The following is a 25,412-nucleotide window of genomic DNA, read 5'->3' as shown; positions in this document are numbered from 1 at the left end:
ACATTCCGCAACAAAAGAAGTGTGTCGGTTCAGGTGGTTATGTAAATAATAATGTGGGGTGCTATAAATCGCAAGGTGGGCGCTCTATTGGACTATATATAATAAGGAGGTAGGACTGTACATAAAAAGGGGGCCATTAGATGGCTATAAACTATAAGGGAGCACATTGCAGGACTGTATATATCATAGAGAGGTCACTAGAGGACTATATATAGTAAGGGGCTCATTGCAGAACTGTGGCACCTTGGCCTTAGGCCTTGGCCTTTATCCATTAAAAAATTAGCATAAAGCACAACATACTGGACAAAATAAGCTTAAGTAAGCAAGCCTATGCATTTCAGTTCAGACCTTATTCATCGCTTTTGCATTTTATTCCACAAGTTTACCTTTTAAAACCTGTCCACTTTATCACATTATCACAGTGATCTAGTGGGCAGGTTTTAAAGGCAAACTTGATGAATAAAACACATAAGACATGACTAAGGTCCGAAACCGACTACAACTCTCTCTGTTGTGCCCTGGTTTGTTCATTTTTCTTTGTATTGTCATATTGTTTGTCCTTTTTCATGTTTTTACTTTGGCGTAGGGAGGGGCTGATGCCCAGTTACTAGCCACCGTTGAGGGTGTAGTAGCCATTAAGCAGGCTGGTACTGTTTGGGGGGCTCAGAATTATGGCCATGGGGGGTGTGGCTGGCGGCAGACTGTGCACTCACTACAAGTATTGAGTGCACCCTGTTCAATAGCACAATTCTACGTCAGGCAAGAACTGGAATAAAATTATACACTGCACAGCCCAGCTGCCAGAAGACTTTATCATACACCGGCGCACCAGAGCAGGCAAATAATAAATGGCGCCCTTTGTCTTAAAAAATCCTGCCAGGTAATCTACAAAGTACGTAATATGCCTGAGCAACTCATGTACGCTGGTCTAGTGTGCGCTAGAATTATAATTTTAATACACAAGTCTTATGTAGGTGCACAGTTTATTTGATATGGGGGTGTGTGGTACATTATTGAAGTTAGATTATTCAAAATATTTTTTTTATATTAACAAAAATAATTAACTTAAATGAGAACGTTATTTTTGATTAATTGATTGATTGATTGATTGATTGATGCATATTGGCTGTCAATGAACCTAATAATTTTGTCCCTTTTATGTACTATGTGAAAATGTGAAGCCCATTCATGTTAATGCTGGTGTAAGGTGTCACTGTAACATGCAGCCTCTTAGCTTTGACTGACTGTGTGTATCAGGTTTGTCTAATAATCTACAGCCTGGATGTGCATGAGCAAATCTACATGACTGTGTGCAGGGACCATCGCGGAGATGTCTCTGCTGCTTGTTAAAGGACTGATATGTTTTTGTGGCTTTACTACTAGTAGAAATGGTCTCTTCTTCTACAGCAGCACGCTGTCAAATAAAATAGATCTGCTTAATCTGTGGTCAAAGATGCCTGCCGCAGGAAATGCTGCTTTTGATGGACCGGTGTTTGGTAGAATATTGACTGAATGTGAAACATACAGCAAAGAAATGCATTTAGTCTCCTGTCTCTCCCAGATGCCGCAAGAGTCTGCAAAGAACTTTCCTCACACAAAACGAGTTGGAAATTACTTGGTTGGAAGAATGATCAATAAAGGTTCATTTGCAAAAGTAATGGAAGGCTTACATGTCCCCACAGGGCAAAAGGTACAGTATGTTTTTGTAATTTTATTAATTATTGGTGGAAACAGTATGTAATTTTTCAATCACCTATTTAAAGGACAGGAAATATATCCTTTAAGTATCCGATATGTGCTTCATATAATGAGAGACCTATGGCAGTGCATATGGCGAACCTCCATCCTATTCATATAGAGACAGAGGGGTGGGTGGATGATAGTGTGTGATTCTCGGAATACCAATTTAACAATTGTCAATTATGAAATAATATCATAACGCATGCAGAAAGTGCTATAATGTATGTATTGTTTGAACATCCAGATTTTTTGAAATATATTATATGTGAATTATGTAATCATATGTTTACTGCAATAGCAACATTTCTTTTTTAAGCATAATTTCTAGGGTGCTACATATATAAAACACACACACAAAAAATTTTCCCCGACCATTAAGAACTCATAACCTGCAGGAATATGAATGTATAGTTTTTAATACCATTTGCATTCATGCCATACAGAAAGAAATGTTGGGGAGGTGTGCTCATAGTACCACAGAGGAAGGTCATGCCCTTAAGATAGTGGATGGATGTCTCAGAGAGGTGTGAAGGTACACTACTAGGGTCACTGTCTCATGTAACGGTGGCATCAATATTTATGAATGGTCAAATGGGTAGTTGTGTTGTTAGGCATATGATGCAGTATACTGTTACCCATTCATCACTTAGATAGGTTGTCATGCACTTGATTGAGTGTCAGTCCTGAAATAAATATGAAATAATAAATTATCATGTTTGTAATGTCATGCCACTATCTCACCAATTCCTCTAGATAGGAAAAAAAGGATGGATACATTAATAAATGGAGATTCTAAATTATTTCTAAATTTTCCCTTCTATCTTTTACTTTTTTTCCATTATTTGCAATAATTTTTTTCTAAAGGATTTATTTAGATTTTTTAAAAGAACAAAAACCAATGGATATAAACCAATGACCCTCGAAAGGTGACATTTTACAATTATAGAACCTTACAGATACACCACTATTTCAGAGAGCATATCAACACTCCAGGGGTAACAGGAGTAAAGAATCAAGATATCATAACTAGAGATGAGCGAGCACTAAAATGCTCGAGTGCTCGTTATTCGAGACGAACTTTTCCTGATGCTCGAGTGCTCGTCTCGAATAACGAGCCCCATTGAAGTCAATGGGAGACTCGAGCATTTTTCAAAGGGACCATGGTTCGGGAATAAAAGGTGTTAATTAATTGAAAAAGAATGTCTTCTGATAAGTTAGCAGATGTATGCAAACATCTGCAATCTATTCTTTACTGCTCCGCGCGTATATTATCTCCCGACAAGTTAGCAGATGTGAAGAACAGTGAAGAATAGAATAAAAACAGTGACCACAGGATCATTTAAGTGAAAAACACAGTGAAGAATAGATTGCAGATGTTCGGCACATCTGCTTACTTGTCGGGAGATACGCTGTCCCGGGATCCGCTGCTCTTCTTCCACTGAAGTCTCCCCGATGTCTCCGTGCCGCTGCCCGATGTCTCCGTGCCGCTGCCCGATGTCTCCGTGCCCCGATGTCACCGTGCCCCGATGTCTCCGTGCCCCGATGTCTCCGTGCCCCGATGTCACCGTGCCCCGATGTCACCGTGCCCCTATGTCTCCGTGCCCCGATGTCTCCGTGCCCCGATGTCTCCGTGCCCCGATGTCACCGTGCCCCGATGTCACCGTGCCCCTATGTCTCCGTGCCCCGATGTCTCCGTGCCCCGATGTCTCCGTGCCCCGATGTCTCCGTGCCCCGATGTCACCGTGCCCCGATGTCTCCGTGCCCCAATGTCGCCGTGCCCCGATGTCGCCGTGCCCCGATGTCACCGTGCCCCTATGTCTCCGTGCCCCGATGTCTCCGTGCCCCGATGTCTCCGTGCCCCGATGTCTCCGTGCCCCTATGTCTCCGTGCCCCGATGTCACCGTGCCCCGATGTCTCCGTGCCCCGATGTCTCCGTGCCCCGATGTCTCCGTGCCCCGATGTCTCCGTGCCGCTATGTCACCGTGCCCCTATGTCTCCGTGCCCCGATGTCTCCGTGCCCCGATGTCTCCGTGCCCCGATGTCTCCGTGCCCCGATGTCACCGTGCCCCGATGTCTCCGTGCCCCGATGTCTCCGTGCCCCTATGTCTCCGTGCCCCTATGTCTCCGTGCCCCTATGTCTCCGTGCCCCGATGTCACTGTGCCCCTATGTCACCGTGCCCCTATGTCTCCGTGCCCCTATGTCTCCGTGCCCCTATGTCTCCGTGCCCCTATGTCTCCGTGCCGCTCCGTGCCACTGCCCGATGTCTCCGTGCCACTGCCCGATGTCTCCGTGCTGCTCCCCGGTGTCTCTGTGCTGCTCCCCGGTGTATCTGTGCTGCTCCCCGGTGTCTCTGTCCTGCTCACCGTGTTCTTCAATGTGTTCTTCACACATATATATTGTTCTTCACATACTATTTTGTTCGCACCGTTCCGCGCGTATCTTCCGACAAGTAAGCTGATGTGCCGAACATCTGTAATCTATTCTTCACTGTGTTCTTTGCTGTGTTTTTCACTTAAATGATCCTGTGTTCACAGTGTTCACTGTTTTTATTCTATTCTTCATTGTTCTTCACTGTGTTTTTTTAATTAAATGCTCGATCTCGAGCAGGGGAAATACTCGTCCGAGCAACGAGCCGTTTCGAGTACCTTAATACTCGAACGAGCATCAAGCTTGGACGAGTATACTCGCTCATCTCTAATCATAACCCCCCCAAAGCCAACACTGGACACTCATTCGTGCCATCACACACACAATAACACAGAAAGAGCTAATCCACAAACCCTACATCCCGGATGAAGGAAAATCGCCCTTTGGCAGCATACTGTAAGTTTATATACTTGGAGGTCTGCATTAATCAGGGCACCAGGGGGGGGGGGGTTTACGGGTTCATATTAAGCAATAATACTTTCTATCATTTGCAATATTTAAATATATTTTGCCCTTAAATCATATTGTAAGTGTTGCCTTTGATATAAATATAACTGTGGCTTAGATGGATACAACCATTTTGTTATATTTGCAGAGTACTGTATAAAACATGATTATCTATACAGTGCTCTTATAAATTTATTGCACAAAAATTTCAAACATCAAATGAAGATGTCAATTACTGTACCAAGCTACACAGTTTGAGTCTCTTGGCAGCTCTGAGATCACAGGTCTGTCTTAATGGTTTGCTGCATATAGAGTAGGCAATCAATCTGGTAAACGTTTTTTCTTTTAATACAATGGATCAATCAGGTATGTTAAAGAATATTTTCTTGCTAAGCTTCCAGAAGTAAGTAATGGCTGACAAGACATATGAGGTAAGTGGCTTCATACTTTTTTATATACAGCATTTGTCAGCTGAAATGAATGACAATTGTCTATGGCGCTCAAATGCTAATAATTAAAGACCAGATGCAGCTGTATGTAGACAGGCAATAAATATAGAAAATGTATATACTGTCATTGAACTTGGTATCTTATTTAGTAAATAATTGTATTACTCAATAATATAATAATTCTTAAATATTGTCTTTTTACAGACATTTGAAAATACTAACTGATTGTTGTCAAACTCTGACATTGCCTATACTTACTGGATAAGGGGGCAATGCCAGTTGCCATTTAATTTATATATTTCTATTAAGAATAACAGAAATATTTTGTTGTAAAAATGTTACTTAATGGGAAATGCAATGATTTATGGAAGCTATAACAGGTTCTTAAAGAGAACCCGTCAGGCAAAATAACCCCCCTAAACTAAATATATTTTCATAAACTGCCATTAGAGAGCATTGCCTCTATCCCTTCATTGTCCCTCTACATGCCTGTAAACCTAAGCAATGAGGTCCTAAAGCTGTATGCAAATGATCTGTGAAATGTCCAATGAGTCATTAGCATATTCAAGCTGTCCAGCTTATTCATGAGTGGGAGGCACAGCCACACCCCCAGTGCTTGACTGACAGCTGCTCCATGTAATAGCTGCTCCATGTGCTTGCTTGTGGCCACGCCCCCTGCAGTCTGTGTGTGTATGTGTATGTGAAAGATACAACAGCTCCAGGCACACACCCTAGCAATGCTTTACTATACATTACACACAGACATGAGCAGGGGGAGGAGAGGGGAGGGGTAACAGGGGTGACATCACTGCCTCTGACCATGTGACCAGCCTCATTTACATAATAAAGAATAGATGATTTTGTAATTATTAATGTATGAAATAACTAGATAAAGGCTGGGATGGATCCTTGTGAGCTGCTCCAACAGGTAGTAGTGACAGGACTAGTGACAGAGACCTGATGACAGGTGTGCTTTAAGGGTATCTGCCATCACAATCGACTTTCCTGAACTAACTGCTATGTTACATAGGGCTATATGCACGTATGTGATCCATACCTTTGTTTTCCACTGCCTTTACCATAAAAAAAGTTCATTTTAGAAATATCCAAATGAACCTTAAGTGCTTTGGGGGTGTCAACAAAGCACTTCAGAGCTCCGCAACTATAGCACCCCCCTACCTGCTACACTACAACACCCCCTGCCATTGCATGGCACCTTCTCCTATCAGCTAGATCTACTTACACTTTACCTCATTTTACCTTTGCGAAAAGTACAACCAGGTTTGCCCAATTTAAATAAAGAAACTATAATTTTTCCATACTACAGGAGTGCAATAGTGAATATTTATATACAGGCGGTCCCCTACTTAAGGACACCCGACTTACAGACAACCCATAGTTACAGACAGACCCCTCTGACCTCTGGTGAAGCTCTCTGGAGGCTTTACTATAGTCCCAGATTGCAATAATCAGATGTAAGGTGTCTGTATTGAAGCTTTATTGATAATCCTTGGTCCCATTACGGTAAAAAATGTTTAAACTCCAATTGTCACTGGGGCCAAAAATTTTTTTGTCTGGATCTACAATTATAAAATATACAGTTTCGACTTACATACAAATTCAACTTAAGAACAAACCTCCGGACCCTATCTTGTACATAACCCGGGGACTGCCTGTACTATAATAATGTTGATTTGCAGCAAAACATTCTCACTTTTCTTCTCCAGTTTCAGAAATGGCATTTAGATTTTTAGGTGAATAATAAAATAATTTCTCAGTTAAGTTCCCAGTTGTACTGTAATTTCCAATGAATGATCCTTTTTTTCAAAATTGTCCCCATAGGTATATTACCAGGAAAGACAGATCTCGTTTTCATGTGAACACCTTTTTGAACATAGGGAAATAAAAAAAAATGTTATAGTTGATTTTCAAGATTTCCAAGCCTAAAAAAATATTTATGAGCTCCATAAAGGTTTCAGATCATTACTGCATCCTATGTTCTTTGAAGACAAGCTAGAATATGCAATGACTAATATTTGCCTACTCTGTATGACTTATCTGCTCTGTATTAAAGGTTGCAATGAAAGTGATTGATAAAAAGAAAGCCAAGCAGGATTCATATGTTTTAAAGAACATGAAGAGAGAGCCACGTATTCATCAAATGATAAAGCATCCAAATATTGTACAGCTTTATGAAACTCTGGAGACTGAGAACTCGTACTATATGGTCATGGAGCTGTGTCCAGGTGGAGATCTCATGGACAAAATTTGTGAAAGAAAGAAACTGGAAGAAAATGATGTAAGAAAATATACAAGACAGATCACGTCTGCTGTTGAGCACCTACACAGACACGGGATAGTCCATAGGTATGATATTTTATTATGTTGTGTTTAGACCGACTTAAAATAAAACACTCAAATTCCAGGAGTTGTTAAATAAATGATGTGAAATAAGATTAACAGAAATATATAAATTTAAAGGGTACCTGACAGAAAAAATGAACATAAGAAACTACCATCAGTATGTTGTCAAGAAGCTTAACTCCTTCCAGATAATGTTTCTCCCTAGCCCGGTGTGGTGGAATCATCCAGAAAATCTAATTTGAATTGAGAGGTAAACTGGTTAAATAAATTCATGGATGTGAAAAGCTCCACATTGGAGTCAGGCTCTCCCTTGCCCAGAATGCTTCATTCACTGTAGTTGATGATTCTGTGTCCAGGAACATCACTAACCGGAGTCATGACGTCTATCGTGTATGATGTAAATCACAGTAGAGGGGATGTTCTAAGACATGCAGAGGTTGACTTTAAAGTAGATTTTTTTGGGTGATGAAACCCATACACTGAACCATGAAAGAAACATGAACTGGAAGGTGCTAATCTGACTGGTAGTGACTGGTAGTGGTTTATTAAAACAAGTCCTGCTGACAGTTTTCCTTTAAGTTTAAGGGAAACAAACTGACCACTCAGGTCTTTTGTGGACTAGGTGATGCATCCATGTAATCTGTCATGTATGTGATTTAGCACCACCAATATAGTTGCCATGGTGCACCAACATTGAGAGAAGACATGCTTGTACTTATTAATTATTCCTATAATAGGCTAGAAAAATAGAAATGTGAATAAAGATGTTTAGCCTTAAAATGGGGTGCATGATGAAGTTTTACCTTGTTTAATGTTTTGCCATTGGACTTCACTGGTTTCATGTTAAAAGTCATCTAAAAATGTAAACCAGTATTTTGGTTTTCATACGGAGGTTAATTTGTTATAAAAAAAAAGGATAACAAAACTGTTGGTCACATAACATTAGTTATTACATTATTATATTAGTGTTATAGGCTATTTAAACAAATAAGTTTTATCAATATTACATGAGTTCTGAAGCCACTGAATTGACTAGAAAACATATTCATGGTCTCATAGTGTAATTTGTGCATTACAATGCCTCAGGCACACAAGGGTATTTTTGGGCCGTGCAATAGCCATTTTCTTAGTGGCTAGCACAAAGCTAGCACAAACATTGATCGCTTGATCTTACGGTTACTAAAAGCAACATTCTAGAGCAGTGGTGGCGAACCTATGGCACGGGTGCCAGAGGCGGCACTCAGAGCCCTTTCTGTGGGCACCCGGGCCATCGCCCCAGTACACAAGGATCTTCCTGCAGTTCCAAGCAACTTAAAAGATGCTGCTTTCAGTCATATTTTGATACTTACTTCGTTACTAGGGACAGTAGGAAGAGGGAGAATGAGTAAACAAGGCCGAATTCTCTTTGGAGGACCTCCTGCTGGCCCCACGATTCTCTGTGTACAGAGGGACACGAGAAAGAAGCTGAAATGATGAAAAATTTCCAGCTTTCTACTGTGTTGCTGTCCTCAGGAGGCCAATATGATTGAAAGTTGCTGAAGAACAGGGAGCAATAAATTACTGCTTTAATTTTTGGTTGGCACCTCGCGATAAATAAGTGGGGTTTGAATTGCAGTTTGGGCACTCGGCCGCTAAAAGGTTCGCCATCACTGTTCTAGAGCAAACCCTTGATCTTTAACACCATTCTATTAGGAAAAGTTTTCTTTGTTTTCAAAAGAAAAAATTTAAATGAAATAAAATATCTTGGAGCGACATTTATAGGCAAAAATTTTAAAGACTGTCTTTGGTGCTTGCTGGGCATCAGACTGTTTCCGTCTTAGGAGCTTGTTTTGCAACTTTTAAGAAAATAATTGGTGAAAAACTCTAAATAAATATTGAAATCGGTCTGATTATTATAATCTGTGTTTAAAAGGGCATACTTTGTAAAGGTCTAGAAGTTGATGGTCGCTCCCAGGATACTTAAGGGGCCCAGAATGTGTCTCTTCTACATAAAGAGAGACCAATACTATAAACAATACATTGTAGTTTGTAAAGATTGTGCATTGTTCATGTGTGTAAATCCATTATTATCCACATTTCTATCAATGGTCAAGATTAGCTAATGTTATGACTCCCTGGTATCATACAGATCCTTATGTTCTCTCGTTTATGTAATTGCATGATTTTCTTTTGCATACCTAGGGATCTCAAAATTGAAAATTTTTTACTAGATGAAAATAGCAACATAAAAATTGTGGGTAAGTAAAATACTCTGGAACATCTGCTCTTTATCTCCTGAATTGTTTACATTATACATTATATACTTTTATGCTTCCAATATTTATTATTAATGATCAGCGAACTCGTTTAGGTTCGGTTTCGCCAAGTTTAGCCAAACCTTGAACAAAAGTTTGGGAACACCCACCGGTAACTTTGCTGGTTGCATTTAAATGGTCAGTTGGGCTGGGGGTAAAACAGAGCCTTAATGCCAAACCCGAACTTCTGGTTAAAGTCCAGGTTCAAGTACTTGTACTCGCAAAGTTCAGCACAGACCGAAACATTCACAACCCTAATTATAATCCTGAACTATAATATTGAAATAGTTTAGTCTAATTAACAGAATGGGATTTAGGATTTTTTCATAAAACCAGTAACCAGCACTACTACATTGGTCAGATACATAAATCTTCTTTATGTTACATACTGTCAGCCATAATACTGATCCTCTGAAAGCAGGGCCGGCTCCAGGTTTAGGTAGGCCCCTGGGCGACAGAGCCTTGGTGGGCCCTTTTTCAGAAATCTCTTGTCTCGGCGCCACACTGCAACTCGCCCCCCCCCCCCACATGAGCCACACTGTCCCTCCCCTGTAGCCACACTGTGCCCCCATAAGCCACACTGATGCCCCCATAAGCCATACTGTGACTCCCTTGTACCCACACTGTCTCCCCATAGCAAAACTGTCCCCCTGTAGCCACACTGTCCCCCCATAAGCCACATTTTCCCCTATAAGCCCCCCTCCCATAATATACAGAGGCTTCTCTGCAGCCTCTATGAATAAAAATACAGGACAAAGGCAGCAGCCACCATCATTCGATATGTAGATTAAAATGAACATAAATCCTCTTGTGGCCAGTAAAAAAATAATAAACGCCAACTTACCTCAAGAATTCAGGTGGAAGGCTCCGTCCCGCTCTCATCTTCAGCGCAACGTCCAGCACAGACGCATGCGCCGTAAAGTCATCTTGTGGGTCCGGCAAGCGTCCTGCACAGTGATAGATGCCGGCAATGGAATTATTGTGTCCTCCGATCTGCCCGCGGTGCCGCCCCCTGTCACCATTGAACGCTGTACGATGTACAATGTACAATTACATCGGCGACGGCATCCTTGTGCAATAATTCCATTGCCAGCGTCTATCACTGTGCAGGTGAGGAGACGCTACTTGTGCTGCAGGAATCTCCCCGGGCTACACATTCAGGAGCTGCCGCTGCCGGAGAGAGGGGTGCAAGGCATGTGACAGATCTTTCTGATCCTGGTGGGCCCTGTGGGAGCTCTGGGGCCCCGGCGCTTGCCCGGGTTAGCCGGGTGCTGGCGCCGGCCCTGTCTGAAAGTGAAGTGAATAATATAGATTATGTTGAGATAAAGGCATCTGTAAAGGGGTGTAATACATGATTCAGCATAAAAACAGTCTGCTCTTGGTGATAGGAAGCAGTTCGAAGGTTCTAACTAACTTTAACAAGAATCAAATTGTGAAAGCTTGACAAAACAGCAGGTGTGATCTTCTAAGTATGCAATGGTTAGCACCAACCAAAACACAGTCAAAAGGAAGGAAGCCCTGTATACAAGTGACACTACTATCCAAGGTTCTTTGTATGTACGTGGAAAATAATAAGAGCCTTGGTGGCAGAAATGGCTGCGGCAGAAAAAGTTTAATGCTGGCTATAATTATAATGGTGTCAGAACGCAGTGCATCACAGCTAACTTTGCACTGGGCTAAATGACTGCCAACCATTCAGAGTACTCATCTTCACCCCAGTGCATGAAAGAATTTGTAAAAAAAATTTTTCAAAAGATTTGGTTTGGGTCCGAATCAAAGTTTCTACAAATCTAATCTCAGATGATAAAACATATTTCTCTAATACACATGCAATATATGTAAGAATTACATTGCCACTGGTTATAGTCCTAGTACAAAACATGTCTGATCTACTAAATTGCATTCTTTATATACATGTAAGATAATATTTAATTGTATCAAATATAGTTATTAAGTACAGCTGTTTTACATTTGTATACTAAATTCAATCTGGTTTTTAAATTTGGAATATTTCTATTTTTTTTGTTAACACAGATTTTGGGTTAAGTAACACTATACAGTATAATGGCCTTTCCCATGAACTGCTAAATACTCAATGTGGAAGTCCTGCTTATGCTGCCCCAGAGCTATTGGCCAATAAAAAGTATGGTCCAAAGGTCGATGTCTGGTCAATGTGAGTAGACATTCCCTTTTTGATTCAAATTAAATTGTATTATCATTTCATTAACTTTACATACAGGCAACGGGTAAAACAAACAATTTGGTCCAAATGTGAGCAGATGACAAACAAAAACAAGGGCTACCCCTCTCATTTGACCCCCTCCCCCCTCGAATATTTCCGAAGTCCAGGAAGGTCCATTTAGTCCCATGAGTCATATTTCACAGACTGAGCCCCCCCATACAAGTTGGGTGTTTGCTGCATATTGCTCAGTCTTATGTTATCCGTCTTCATGACAGCCTCGGGCCAAATGTTTGAAACATCACTTTTTTGCCTTTATTAGAAATTTAATAGAAAATTATCAAATGCCCTCTAATCTTGCAAAAAATGACATGTCACACATTTCCATACATCAAAGTATGATAAAGTTATTAGTGCCAGAAGAGAGCGAAATTAAGATTTTTTTGTACAGAATGTTTGAATTTTTTAAATGTATTAAAACACATTAAAACCTATATAAATATACATTAAACACATTAATACCTATATACTGACCCAAAGAATAAAGTAGACATGTTGTTTGGGGCACACAGTGAAACTGTAAAAATCAAGCTCACAAGAAAATGGTGCAAATGCGTTTTCTTACCAATTTCAATCCATTTGGAATTTTTCCCGCTTCCCAATACACGGCATTAAAAACTAAATACTGACACTATGAAATGCAATTTGTTACACTGAAAAGAAGCCTTCCTACAGCTCTTTACATGGAAAAATAAAGTAAAAGAATTCTGAATGTGGGGAGTGAAAGATGAAAACATTAAATCGAAATGAGGTCTGGTCATTAAGGTGTTAATGTTTTTGGACCAGTTTTGTGTCAAGGGTGCAGTGTGTGAACAAGACGGAAAAGAGGCGTGTTAGTGCTTAGTCAGTGTTTGCGACACATTTAATATAGCGACTTGACAGAATTGTCTCATGCTGTATGTTAAAGTTGCACCTCAAAAAGATGGTGCACACTTTCCAAGCAGTGCAGGGTGTACAAGATAATATTCAATAATCTGCCACACCCTGTACATTTGTGAGGCAAACTACAATTAATACAGTTTACCTTACTATTGATAAATCTGGGCCACTGTGTCAGATCCATGTGGGAGGGTATATGCCAGTATAAACATCCACCAAAAGCTGCAAAACATGGAATATGCTATAAGTAAAACGTACCCTAGGGCACCAACAGTTCCTCAGATTTCTTATTTCTGGTAAATATTTCTCCATTAGTAAAATTAGATTCACTCAATAAGATTCACTTAATAATTTGCACCTTTTCAAAGGGAAGCCAATAATGTACAGCTTAATGATTGGAGCTTTGTTATTGTGATACAGAGCTCCAAAATCCTAGTGTGACAATATTCATTAAACTCCTAATCTCCAACTACTGCTGATGGCCCGAAACAAGTCAGAAATCATAATATGTCCCAAAATAGAGCTCTTGCATCTTAAGGAAATGTCCAAAAATGATTCAGCACTTCCTACAGTTTGAAACATAGCCTAATACCACTCAAACATTATTCCTTCAAATGTTTAATAATAATTCAGTAAATTGTACAAGTGAATGTATTTTACCAGATAAGGGCTTTAATCTTTTAACCCTTCCATCTTTCTCCCTAATCTGTTGCTCGGTGCTGCTCCACAAGAGGATTTTTGCCTAACTCCATTTGATGGTATATATTCAGTACCTGGAACCATAAATATAAAATGCAATGTGGAATCGATACAATCAAATAACCCAAATATTTCGGTTGGTAGTGGAAGAAAATAGCTCCTCTAAAGCTAGGCTCTTACAGAGATTTATAAAATGTCTCACCCTCTATAACACTGTAGCATTTCCTAAACGTATTATATTTATATATTAAAATATTTTATATTTAGGTTCATGTCAAAGATAAATAACATTAGCATAATTGGCATCTGTATCTATACTGTAGTATTCAGGGTTTTTTCTTTGCTCTGTTCCAGAGGAGTGTGTGTGTTTGCAATGTTAACTGGGACCCTTCCTTTTGCTGTGGAACCATTTAATATTAAACAGCTTCTTCTTAAAATGAAAAATGGAGACATTACCCCATTTCCACCTGATATCTCTAAAGGTATGGTAACGTTATATGCAGGTATATGTGAATGGATTGAGTAAGGCAGTGTTCAGACGGTCATATGCTTGCCTGGACCAGATCCTGGACAAGCACAGGACTGGGAGGAGGAGGGGGTGGGAGGGGTGAGTGCTCTCCACCACTCCTCCCTCAATGGGCAGACGAGTGGCCACCCAACTCGGTCACGGTGCGGTGATCCATCATGTGATCACTGCACTGTGGCTAGGAGCCATAATAGACTTCTATGGGGCCATTATCTGGTCTCAAATCATGTGACTAGATCACTGCCCCCACACCCCAAAATTTGCCCATCGGTTTTTAACGCAAGATATATTGATCTGTTTTCATATATTATTCATTTAATTTAGATTTATTAGTAAACTGCTTTATTCTCAGCACCATTTGGAGTCATCCATATCATACCAAGCAGGTAAATGAGGTAAAGTTTTCCTTATCCCACCATGGAAAACTTATTTGCACATGTACAGTATGTACAACCTATATAATTCCCAATTTAGAAAATCCTCCAGCACTTCACATCTTGACTCTGACTAAGAGCGGTTAGCTCAAAATGCGTCAGTCTTATTCTTCTGTGGTGTACATGTGGATTTTAAAGCTCCAATAAAGACAAATTTTTCGAAGATGTGAAGTGTCGGAGAATTTTCTAAATTGGGAATTATACAAGGGCGGTGCTCTGGTGAGCCTACCATGCACACGCTTTCTGGATGGCTGTCGATGGAGCTGACGTTGGAGATTTGTACTCTATTTGTGTTGTATGTACGACCGATAAGTCCCAGCAAGCCTGTAGAGAATGCCTGAAAAGGAAAAATCTCCTTAGGTAGTTTAGTTATTTGTATATTCCCTTCCCAGAATCCCCAGCAGAGTATGTACGGCCTATAAGTCCCAGTAAGGCTACATTCAGACGCCCGTTGCCTGACATACCATAGCACAGCGGCCACAAGTCGGTGCGCGGGGAGAGGAGGAGGAGGTGAGCGCTGCTCACCCCGCCACTCTCAATAGGGATATATGGTGTACGATGCCGTATGCCGTGAAAAGATAGGACATGTCTCTTGTAAGTCATGCATCGATGTACAGGGATTTGGCTTTTGAGGGAGCACTGAGGTTAATTCCACACTGAAAAATTTATTTGTATATTTCCTAACCATTTTATACTAAAAATATATAAATCGTCTAATCGTAATTTTAATTGTGTTAAATTGGATCTTGTATTGGATCTTGTATTGTGCACTAATTTTTTTTTCGGTGCACCTTGGGACATGCAACACAATTCTGTCGGACTTTGCATAATAAATGTCTGAATGCGCACTGGAACCCCCATTTCAGTGAGGAAACTTGTGTCACGTGAAGAATAGTCTTTTGCTACACATATGTGCTACGGACACATCTTAAATACATGTGCAAACTGTTTGCACATAAAAGAAGGTCCGACAGAAAACTGGCGCATGGTCCATAGTAAATGGGCTCCTTTGTCTATGTTTTTACAAACGAGTAGCATGTTATCTTTCTTTTTATCTAGGAGCTGTCCAATTAATACACACTCTGCTCCAGCCAGATCCTCAAAAACGACCTACTATTAAGGAAGCCATGAAAGACAAATGGCTCAATGATTCCTGGAAAGCACTGAGTTCTATTTCATACAAAAACAGGTATTTTTATTTGTGATGGCACATTGTTAGGAATAGTAGACATAATAATAAATGTTGATATTATTAATTCTGATGAGGGTAGCAACTAATTTTTGCTAAGTTATTTTTATAGTGTAGAGTTTACATGTGCTTATAGGACAGGTTATGTTAATAGCTGATTTTTATAATCAAAAAAATACAAAATTGAATGTTAAATATTTGTGATATAGAGAAAAAAAAATGATGGACGGGTATGAAAGGCGTCTCCGAAGTAATAATACATTTTTATTGTGATTTTAATTAGTTCATTAGTTCATTTTTAACTTGTTTTTTTTATCAAAATTATTAAAAAATTGAAAAATCCAGAAATAAGCGCCGTACAGGATCTTTTCAAACACAAGCTATATGCTCACAAAAGTAAATGTTAAAAAGAAAATCAAAATGTTGCATGACCATCCTTTGGTTTTTCTTGAGTAGGGAAGTTGTCCCATACATATAGGAATACTGCATGAGATCTTGTTGTACGTATCCTACACAGCTGTTTCTGTTTCAATTAATGATGTGTTTCAAACACCACATGGAAATGAAGATCATTATTACCTTTTTTGCATAATAAGTTAATTATTTACCAAGCTATAATCTTATATTTAGATTTCACTTTTTATATTTAGATTTCACTTTTGTTCACTCATTTTGCGTTTTGTTAATTGCAAAAAGTGACCAAATGTTTCTTTCTAAGTAGGGGATATAGAACTAGGCAGCTGTGTCCCCAAAGGAATGCGTCTAGTTGTCCTGTCTATATTCAACCAAACAGCAAAGCAGTAAATTACTAGTTCAGTCACTTTTATTTATTTACAATGCTCTGCATGGGCTACTAATAAATTCCCACGTTTAGTAGCCTCAGAGAACCTCAACAAACTAGCCCTGAGCCATCAAAATATTTACAGGTTGTTAGAGACTCAGCTAAATTGTGTGTCCTTCATTCATTGAATAACTCATTATCTGGAAACTTAAGTAGATAAAAAAATATCTCCACTGCATTTTAATGTGACATTTTCCTAGACATAATTTATATGGAATAATAAAACATGCCCAGGTGAGTGTTTTTATCCTGTATTTGAGAGTTGTAAATGTGGGCACAGGAAATGTTAGCAACCTGATTGTGGTCTGCTGCTGTTTATCATCATGTACAGTGCCAAATGATGGAGAACAGATTCCCTACCAGCTTTCTTAGGCCTTTGGAAAGTATTATTTTGTGAGCACAGCACTATTTCTTGTATTTGCACATTTACACTTTGGAAGTCATGAGTTCAACAGCAGGTGTTATGAGATGATAATAACCATAGAAAAGAGTCATGTTGCTTAAATGTTTGGATTTAAATGCAGGAAATCGTAAAACCCATGTTGTTTTCATAACACCTTGTTACTCGCAAAGCGTGATATAATAAAAGACGCAGAGTAAAACTGAATGGCCATGCTTTAGAGGATTGCTCGAGGTGGCAAGGGCAACATTAGTCGAAAGAAAGAAAATAAAACAACTCCAGGAATAAGGAGAAAGCACAGGGAACAATAATAACTTGATTGTTATCATTACCACCTAGCAATCCCAATTATTTTCTAACCTTTGCAGAAAACATGGTAAAATGGAGGATTATATTTAGAAGAAATAAATATGATTTAATTACCCTTAACTAAACCTCCCAATACCCATGGTAGCAATTCATTTCTTTTAATAGGATTAAGGAGAACGATTTATAAAAAGCTGCAGTCAAAATTCTGTCCTTCTTATTCTAACAGATAAGGTGTACCAAGGGGTAATTTATTATCATGGGGCTTTTTGAAGTCAGTTTTGCTGGTGGCTACATTTGGGGGCATGTGTCAAGTCTATTTACACAGCACAGACCTTGTCATAAAGAAGGTTCACAGCCCCTTTCATTGCATAGATCTAAGCTTTCATGTCAGTCTTCTTGGGAGATAGATCATATCTCCACCTATTCCCTTGCCATACTCTTTTTTTCTTAAAGTGGTGAGGTCAGTAAAACTCAGGAAAGTTTGGATTTGTGGCTCTTTCTGCTCTACCTTTTTACTATGTGTTCTGTCAACTTAAAGATGACCCAAAGCTACTGTATGAGCTGTTGGATAAACTTGGTGTATATTTAAGTCTGTAGTAAGATGTTAACCTGCTTTCTATCTTACCCTATGACTTTTTAAAATGTCTCAATGTTTCATGTGTCCCAAATGTCACATCTATTTTATAAAATCAGAATGAATTGTGTATCTATTTTTTGTGACATTATTCTACAGTTCAGAGACAATAAATGTATTGCATTGACGTATTTCTTGAGGTATAAAATTGCTCTTGTTATATATACAGAACAGGTCATATCAAGACATGTCATATCATATTACTTTTGAAATACATTTGCACCTGATAAAATACTGTTAATTAGACTCTTGGCAAAGCTCGGTAAATTAGACTTCACAGACTACTTTACCATTCACATTAGACACAGCACCAGACATGGCTTTAAATATTATTCTTCACACCTGATTTGGCTCTGTAAACTATACTGACTTCTGAATATGGTTTGAATTTCATTTTTGGCATTAGATCCTATTTCTGCAATACTAAGATTTACACTGCATATTTTATGCTTACAAGGAACACCAAACACAGAAAATGTTACAAAATAAAATAAAAACTTCTCCTCCTCCTTTAGGCTTTAGCATGGCGGACACACGGTGGTGCACAGGAGAGGAGGAGGGGGTGAGCGCTGCTCTCCCCGGCCTCTCTCCATAGAGATACATGGCACAAAGCGCCGTAGTATGGGGAAAGCTTGCGGCCATATATACGTCCCCTAACGGTTGTGTGAATGTAACCCAACCCTGATAGAATTATCTGTTGCTAACCTGTGGGTTTTGAATATGCTGTGGATATTGCTGTGGATACAGGTTGTAGGAGAAAAAAAGATTTTTAGATGACCCCGACCCTATTAACTACCACTGCTACAATATACATCACTGTTTTTCCATACAAGCCAATAGTCCCTTTGGAAAAATGTCTGCATACACTGCGTATATATCCTACAATGGTAAACAATGGAGACAATGGTTGTTTACAACAACCTTAAATCAAACTCTTTTGAGATCCAGAGATCTAATTAGGAAATCAAGTTTGTGCTTGGCCCCCCTTAAAATGTGTACTAAAATGTTATTTTCTTGACCTCTCTAACAGTTCAAGATCCTCCCCCTCCTCTGTGGCTCTCCACCCACAGATTGTAATATGCCCGTGTGGAACAGCTCTTAATCACAACTATAAGTACATTGACCTAGAATGAAAATTACTTCTATAGAGAAGTAATTTTAAAGAAATAAAGCAAAAAAAGAAAATACGGTAATAGAATTTTGTCTGATCACAGTGCAAATGACTAAATAAAAAAATTTACCTCAAAACAGTGCCATAAAAACTAATACAGGTTCCTCTAAAAACAGGCCCATACAAAGTCTCATAGAAGGAAAAATATATCCTATGTTTTCATCATTCAAAAATTTTTTTAAAAACATTCTTGATTTGGTAATTTAATTACATAACCAAGCCTGTTTTATCTGACATCTTAATCCCTTTATCAGCATTGAATGTGCAGTTGATTTGTATTTTTAACAAACTAGTTTTTTGTGTCATGCCACAACTTTATGTTTGTGTACCACAGACTTCGTCCTGATGAGTTAAATTCCATTGTTTTGAAATATATGAGTACCACCATGAATGTCAAAATTTCAGAAATGACCAATATTCTAGTAAATAACAAACCATCACCAATATTGGCATCATATTGTTTGCTGCTGAAGAAAATTAACAAGCACCAAATGGAATATGAATTCTTACAGGTAAAATAGATATTTTGCTATATAAGCATATAATATGCTTATTATTATGTTGATCACAAAACATGTCATATTCTGCTTTCCATATTTACGGTATTTGCATTGTTAAAAACAAATTAGTTTAGTGCAATAATTAAAACTTCAGTTTTAGAATATTACACATGTTCTACATTTTATTTGTTCTTTTTTATTGATTGTGGTCCACATCCTCCCATATTTCACCAAATTGCATTTACAGATACACTATCAACATTCCTATTAGAAGCCATTTCTTCACATGGGGTAGTAAGGTAGAGAAAGACTTCAAAGGCCCTGGAAGATTATGCTTACACTAGCTAGGTACCAACGTTCATACCTTAGAACAATTTTATCAAAAAATAGGAACAGAAAAAGAGGAGGAAAGAGAACTCAAACCATTCCTTAAGATAATGTGTACCCCTGTATTAGTAATGGCACCCAGTCCATTGCCCCAAAAGACTGTGAATATATATCCTATTTTACCCCTCAGAAGAGGAGAGAAAAGGCAAGACTGTGACACTGAAATAGAATAAAAGTATATCAATGTTTATTGACATAAATACATATCCTGAAAATTACACATGATATTTAAAAAACAAAAAACAATGAGTTACAGTAACAAACTATTGCAGTTATGCAGTGGTGATATACAGACAAAGGCAGTCATGCCCGGACATAAACTGGAGATGTGTAATAGGTAGTTCAGAAAGAAGGAAAGGTTGGGATGCAATGTGAAGGCCCCCCAAGCTGTAGTGAACTGATGGTAGGTGAAAGGCCAGTCCTTACCAGGGTAGGGATGTGGTGAACTCCAATGTCTGGGGAGGACTGTGCGTTTCGGCTCATACTGCAGGCGCAGAACGAGCACATCCTGCACCTAGGAACAAAGAAAGCTTTATTAGTATGCATATTTTTAAGAGATACACTGAGCATTGTTTGTGGGGTTTTGCACCTAAACTACACAAAGAAATCAGCCTTCAGACAAAGGAAAGTCATATTTGTCAAATAACTTGAACAAATAACTTGTACCTGCCTTTTAAATGTCAAGACATTAGTTATTCAAGAACATAGGAACATCACAGAACACTGCTGATTTTAAGCCTACCGACCCCAAGTTTGGTATGGGGTGAGAAGTAACACGGTAACCAGATGATTGGAGACAATGGCATTGTTAGGACATCTTACAATCAAGAGTTGTGAGGTTCTCATAAAATAATCAACAAAAATGTACCCCATTGAAACATAAGCTTGTCAACCTCCTCCTCTCAGTGACATCACTTTGAAGTGGTGGAAGAGGAAATCCACTGGATTTAAATCAGTTAGTCCATCTTCACTACAAGGCTGCCCGCTTAATTTGAGTTTTCCCAGCCAAATAATTCTAACTATTCAATAGTAAGGTTATTTTGTTTTATTTTATCCCATTTATTTTCATAACTGTTTTATGCATGCACTGTGTGTATATTTTGTATAACCCTTGTTTTGTTTTCTTTACCTGGCAACTGCATAGTTTATGTTTGCACTGAACTCACATATATTAAATTGTAAAACTTAATAAGCCTCTTCTTGTAGTCTTAAAGAATTTACGTTTCTGAGATTTACATCACCAAGTTTCTTATAGAATAGCATATTTAGTTATTGTGTGATTCATCTGTGTGCATGTGCGAGTTGTCTGTGCGAATAAGGTGCCTACGGCCTTCTTGGTATAAGTTAATTGGGTGTGGTGGTAGCATTGTTTTGTGGGTGCTGAAAATGCTAGGGATTAAATTTAGCATAGATACACCATCTTGGCTAGTTGGACAGGATTTATGTTGTAAATTGGGAGGCTCCCTAGTGTAAGTGTACCCTGTGACAAGACCTGAGTGGTTGGGTTCATCACATTTAGCACTTTTGCTTTGTACAGAAAACTACATTTGATCATCACCATCATTTATGGTCTACCAGCAGTTTGAACCATACAAACAGTGAAAGTGGTGAAAAATGCACTGGTATGTGAGATCTTTTAACTGAAGACAACACAACCATTCACCTCCACTTTTGGTCACTGATATACCAGGTTTCTGTTAGAGTATAAGCACACAGTAGTCCAGGGCTACTACCTAACAATAACTGTCGCTTTGTATGTGTATCACATATTTTCAAGTTTGCTGATCCACCTGTGATTATTGTATTTCTGGGAGATTCTTTTCACTAAAATAGATTTTCCTTTGCAGACAACCCTACACCTTGATATAACTGTACATTAAGGCATTTAGTAACTTAATTTATGCAAATTTAATGATGTCACACTGGTTGCATGGGCTCAATATCTGCAATGAGTGCAGCCTGTAATAACACCAACCATGGCTATTTAAAATCTCAACAGGACCTTGAGGCATAGCAGTTATAGATATGGCCAAAGATTTTTCCTATTACAGTAATACTGTTTTCAGTACTACCAAATAAGCAATTTAAAGGACTCTGTACAGACTTCCTACTAAACCAATAATAAAGCCATGAAATGACCTTTAATGTGTACATAAACATTTCTCTCTGACCAAATGCTGATGAAGTAATACAGACATATGGAAATCTGCCTGAACGTTAAATCAGGCCCAATTTGCATCATTCACTACCGACATGGTAGCAAATGCAGAGAATTCAGAGATCAAAAAAATAACCTTGAGTTGTGGAGGAAAAGGCATTAATAAGAAATAACCCAAAGTATCTTATATTTGCTTGAAAATGTATTTGTTGTTAAACCTGTCAGAGTTAATTCTGCCAGTCTTGTTGTGCTTGTTTAAAAAGAACAGTAATGAAAACAAAAGTAGTGATAATAATTTCAGTTTCTTCATATTTTATTATATATATGTAGATATTCTTCAAATGGAAATAATAACTGCTGTCTATTTTGAAGGTAATACAGCCAAGTGAAAGATGTTCTTCTTTGGTGCCAAACTCAGATTCCATGGACAATTACACTTCTGATCAACAGCATGTTTTAGAGGTACAGATTTATAAACAGATTGAAATAATGTATAGAACAGTGGTGGCGATCCTATGGCCCTCTCTGTGGGCACCCATCATTCAGCACAAAGGTCACCACTCAAGACTCAATACCTGCTCCTGCAGTCACAGGCAGCCCAGTACGTGCCACATTCAGCGCTATTTTAAAGTAAATGGAAGTGCAGGAGGAGCAAGGAGGTGCGGACAGAGCTAGATTATCATTGTAGACCCTTCTCTGGACTTGTGATTCATCCTGTTAAGAGACCTTAGAGCAGGGGTCTCAATTTACCTGGGGGGCCGCTGGAGGTAGATTCTGGGTAAGGCTGGGCCGCATCAAGCTTTCCACAAAAAATGCGCTTACAAAATATCATTATTCAGATTCAAATGTCTTTATTAACAGTTCTTTAACATTTAACTTTCAGAACATGAATGGACATAAACTGTTTTGAACATGGCTTTATCTTCCTACTTCTTGCTGCTAGAGATCTGACAGCGCTTACTCTTGCATAGCCGAGCCACATTTGGCGTAAGTGAGGAAGCAGTTGAGACCCTCAGCACAGCTTGAAGATGAGCATCAGTAATTCTAGATCTGTACTTTGACTTATTGAAGTTCAAGGTAGAGAAGAGCTTTTCGCACAAGTATGTGCTCCCAAAAAGACACATGGTCTGCTTGAACATTTGGGAAAGCTCAGGGAAGCTGGGGGGCAATTCTCTTAAAAATTGCCCAAGTTTGTCTGCTTTTCCACTCACATCCCTGAACTTGGCTTTGAGTTCAGAGTTACACTGCAGGTCAATGAGCTCCATTTGAAACACTGGAGGGGCATCTTGCACATCAAAGGAGAAGGGGTCTGCAAAAATTTGAAATGTGGCTCTATGTCTCTTGAAGTCTGCAAATCTATGATCAAATTCCTCCTGTAGCTTCAAAATGACATCCACATACTCCTCATGACTGAATAGTGTGCCTGAATCCATGAGTGACTTGCATGCTGGGAAATGGCAAAGGTTTGTTTGAGAAAGCTGGTCTTTCCACAACGTAAGTTTTGTAGAGAATGCTCTCACGCTGTCATAGGCAGCACTGACAAGTTGCCCCTGGCCTTGTAACCTCTTATTCAGTACATTAAGCTCATGTGTGATATCAACCAAAAAAGCTAAGTCCATGAGCCATTTTGGATCACTTAGCAAAGGAACAGAAGCCCCATCTTTTTCCATAAAAGCTTTCACTTCCGCTCTCAACTCAAAAAATCTCTTCAATACGTTTCCCCTGCTGAGCCAACGCACCTCGGTGAAGTAGAGCACATCCCCATATTCTGACTCTATTTCCTCTAAAAAAGCACGAAACATTCTGTGTTTTAAGCCCCTGGATCTGATTTGGTTGATGCATTTCACAACGAAAGACATCACGTTGTCAAACTTCAGGCATTTGCTGCAAAGGGCCTGCTGATGGATAATGCAGTGCAGAGCAATGACCTCCTCTAAACCTTCCTCTTCCTTTTTTTTATTAACAAGTGCCACCAGTCCATTTTTCCTCCCTATCATTGATGGAGCTCCATCAGTTGTTATTCTGACAAACTTCCTCCAAGGCAAACCAGCATTCTGAAAAGCATCACACAGCTGGTGAAATATCTCTTGAGCGGTGGTCTGGCCATGCATTGAAACTAGTGAGAGCAACTCCTCTGTGACTTCAAAATTGTCATCAACACCCCGGACATAGATTGCAAGCTGGGCAGTGTCGGTGATGTCTGTGGTCTCATCAAGAGCGACTGAGTATACACTGAAACATTTTATTTTCTCACACAGTTGATCATAAATGTCACTTGAAAGGTCAGAAATGCGCTCTGCTACGGTGTTGGCAGAAAGGCTGACGTTGCTAAACTGACCTTTCTTTTCTGGAGAGATAATACTTGCAGCCTGTAACATGCACTTTTTTATAAATTCCCCTTCTTTAAATGACTTTCCTGCTTTAGCAATCATCATACTAACTACGTAGCTGGCTTCGACTGCTGCATCATTCTCTTTGGTTGCTTTCTTAAAGAAATCTTGTTGCCTCAGCAGACATGTCTTAAGTTTAGCAACCTGGTTGGCTCTCTCATCTCCCTGGTACTTTGCATACTCCTCAGCATGTCTAGTTGTGTAATGACGCTTCAAATTGTATTCTTTGGGCACTGCGACTTTCTCTGTGCAAATAAGACAAGTTGGGATGCCCTTGTGCTCAATAAAGAAATATTGCTTTTCCCACTTTTCCTGAAATTGTCTGTGCTCATCATCAACCTTTCTCTTCACTGCAGGCTTTGAGCAAGACATATTTGGGGCTGTGTAGCAAAAACTTAGGCCTATGGTGCCTTGAGATACCCACTTCAGGGCAAGGTGCTCTGGATGAGCGGCAATAGAGTTTCCCAGTCCCCCTAGCTGCCTAGCATGACCTTCGGCAGCATTAAAGAGGACCTGATTTTTACTCACAGGAGTAGCCAAATACCTTTAGGGTGGGCACCCCCCGCTGATGCTGGCACCCGGTCTGGTTTATAAAAATAGCACTCCTCCACTCCGCTGTGGGCTCTGTATATTTCCTGCCCTGTATGCTACTGGGCATCAAGGAGGAGGAGACGCTGGGGTTTCTCAATGGGCGTCTCCTTCTCCCTGTGCCTCAATCCAATCACAGTAAGAAGCTGTAAGAAGCTGGGTACTTAGAGGTGACAACCTCTTCTAGGAAACGCACTTACCACCTCCATCCCCTCCCCCCCGGTACTTGCCTCTCCGTGTATCTCCCATCGAAGAAGATGAAGTGGCCGCTCTGGAAGCACTTGGTGCAGGTCAGCCTCCGGCGGTGTTACACACCGGGCAGCGCTCCACCGCCACCTACTCCCCC

General features: G+C 39.5%; 2 protein-coding genes across 2 annotated transcripts; one reads left to right on the top strand and one right to left on the bottom strand.

The window, feature by feature from the left end:
* Positions 1-1,330: 1,330 nt before the first annotated feature.
* LOC140122869 (hormonally up-regulated neu tumor-associated kinase homolog A-like) lies at positions 1,331-22,998 on the top strand. Its single transcript, XM_072144114.1, has 8 exons — positions 1,331-1,690; positions 7,139-7,431; positions 9,610-9,665; positions 11,757-11,895; positions 13,894-14,021; positions 15,559-15,688; positions 19,378-19,555; positions 22,972-22,998. The coding sequence occupies exons 1-8, from the start codon at positions 1,331-1,333 to the stop codon at positions 22,996-22,998; spliced, it is 1,311 nt and encodes a 436-aa protein (XP_072000215.1).
* Positions 22,999-23,014: 16 nt separating this feature from the next.
* LOC140122868 (general transcription factor II-I repeat domain-containing protein 2-like) lies at positions 23,015-24,850 on the bottom strand. The gene has a single exon (XM_072144113.1). It carries the CDS (start codon positions 24,848-24,850, stop codon positions 23,015-23,017), a length of 1,836 nt encoding a protein of 611 aa, XP_072000214.1.
* Positions 24,851-25,412: the final 562 nt, after the last annotated feature.

Source organism: Engystomops pustulosus, chromosome 3 (assembly GCF_040894005.1).
Source record: "Engystomops pustulosus chromosome 3, aEngPut4.maternal, whole genome shotgun sequence".
NCBI lineage: Eukaryota > Metazoa > Chordata > Amphibia > Anura > Leptodactylidae > Engystomops > Engystomops pustulosus.
This window is presented reverse-complemented; position numbering and strand designations above follow the sequence as displayed.

Bases quoted from the DNA above. Each gene is read 5' to 3' on its own strand.
- LOC140122869 (XM_072144114.1), top strand. From the start codon at position 1,331: ATGTCTCTGCTGCTTGTTAAAGGACTGATATGTTTTTGTGGCTTTACT. The intron at 7,432-9,609 runs GTATGATATTTT...TTGCATACCTAG, and splicing joins AGACACGGGATAGTCCATAG to GGATCTCAAAATTGAAAATT. The intron at 14,022-15,558 runs GTATGGTAACGT...CTTTTTATCTAG, and splicing joins TCCACCTGATATCTCTAAAG to GAGCTGTCCAATTAATACAC.
- LOC140122868 (XM_072144113.1), bottom strand. From the start codon at position 24,850: ATGTCTTGCTCAAAGCCTGCAGTGAAGAGAAAGGTTGATGATGAGCAC.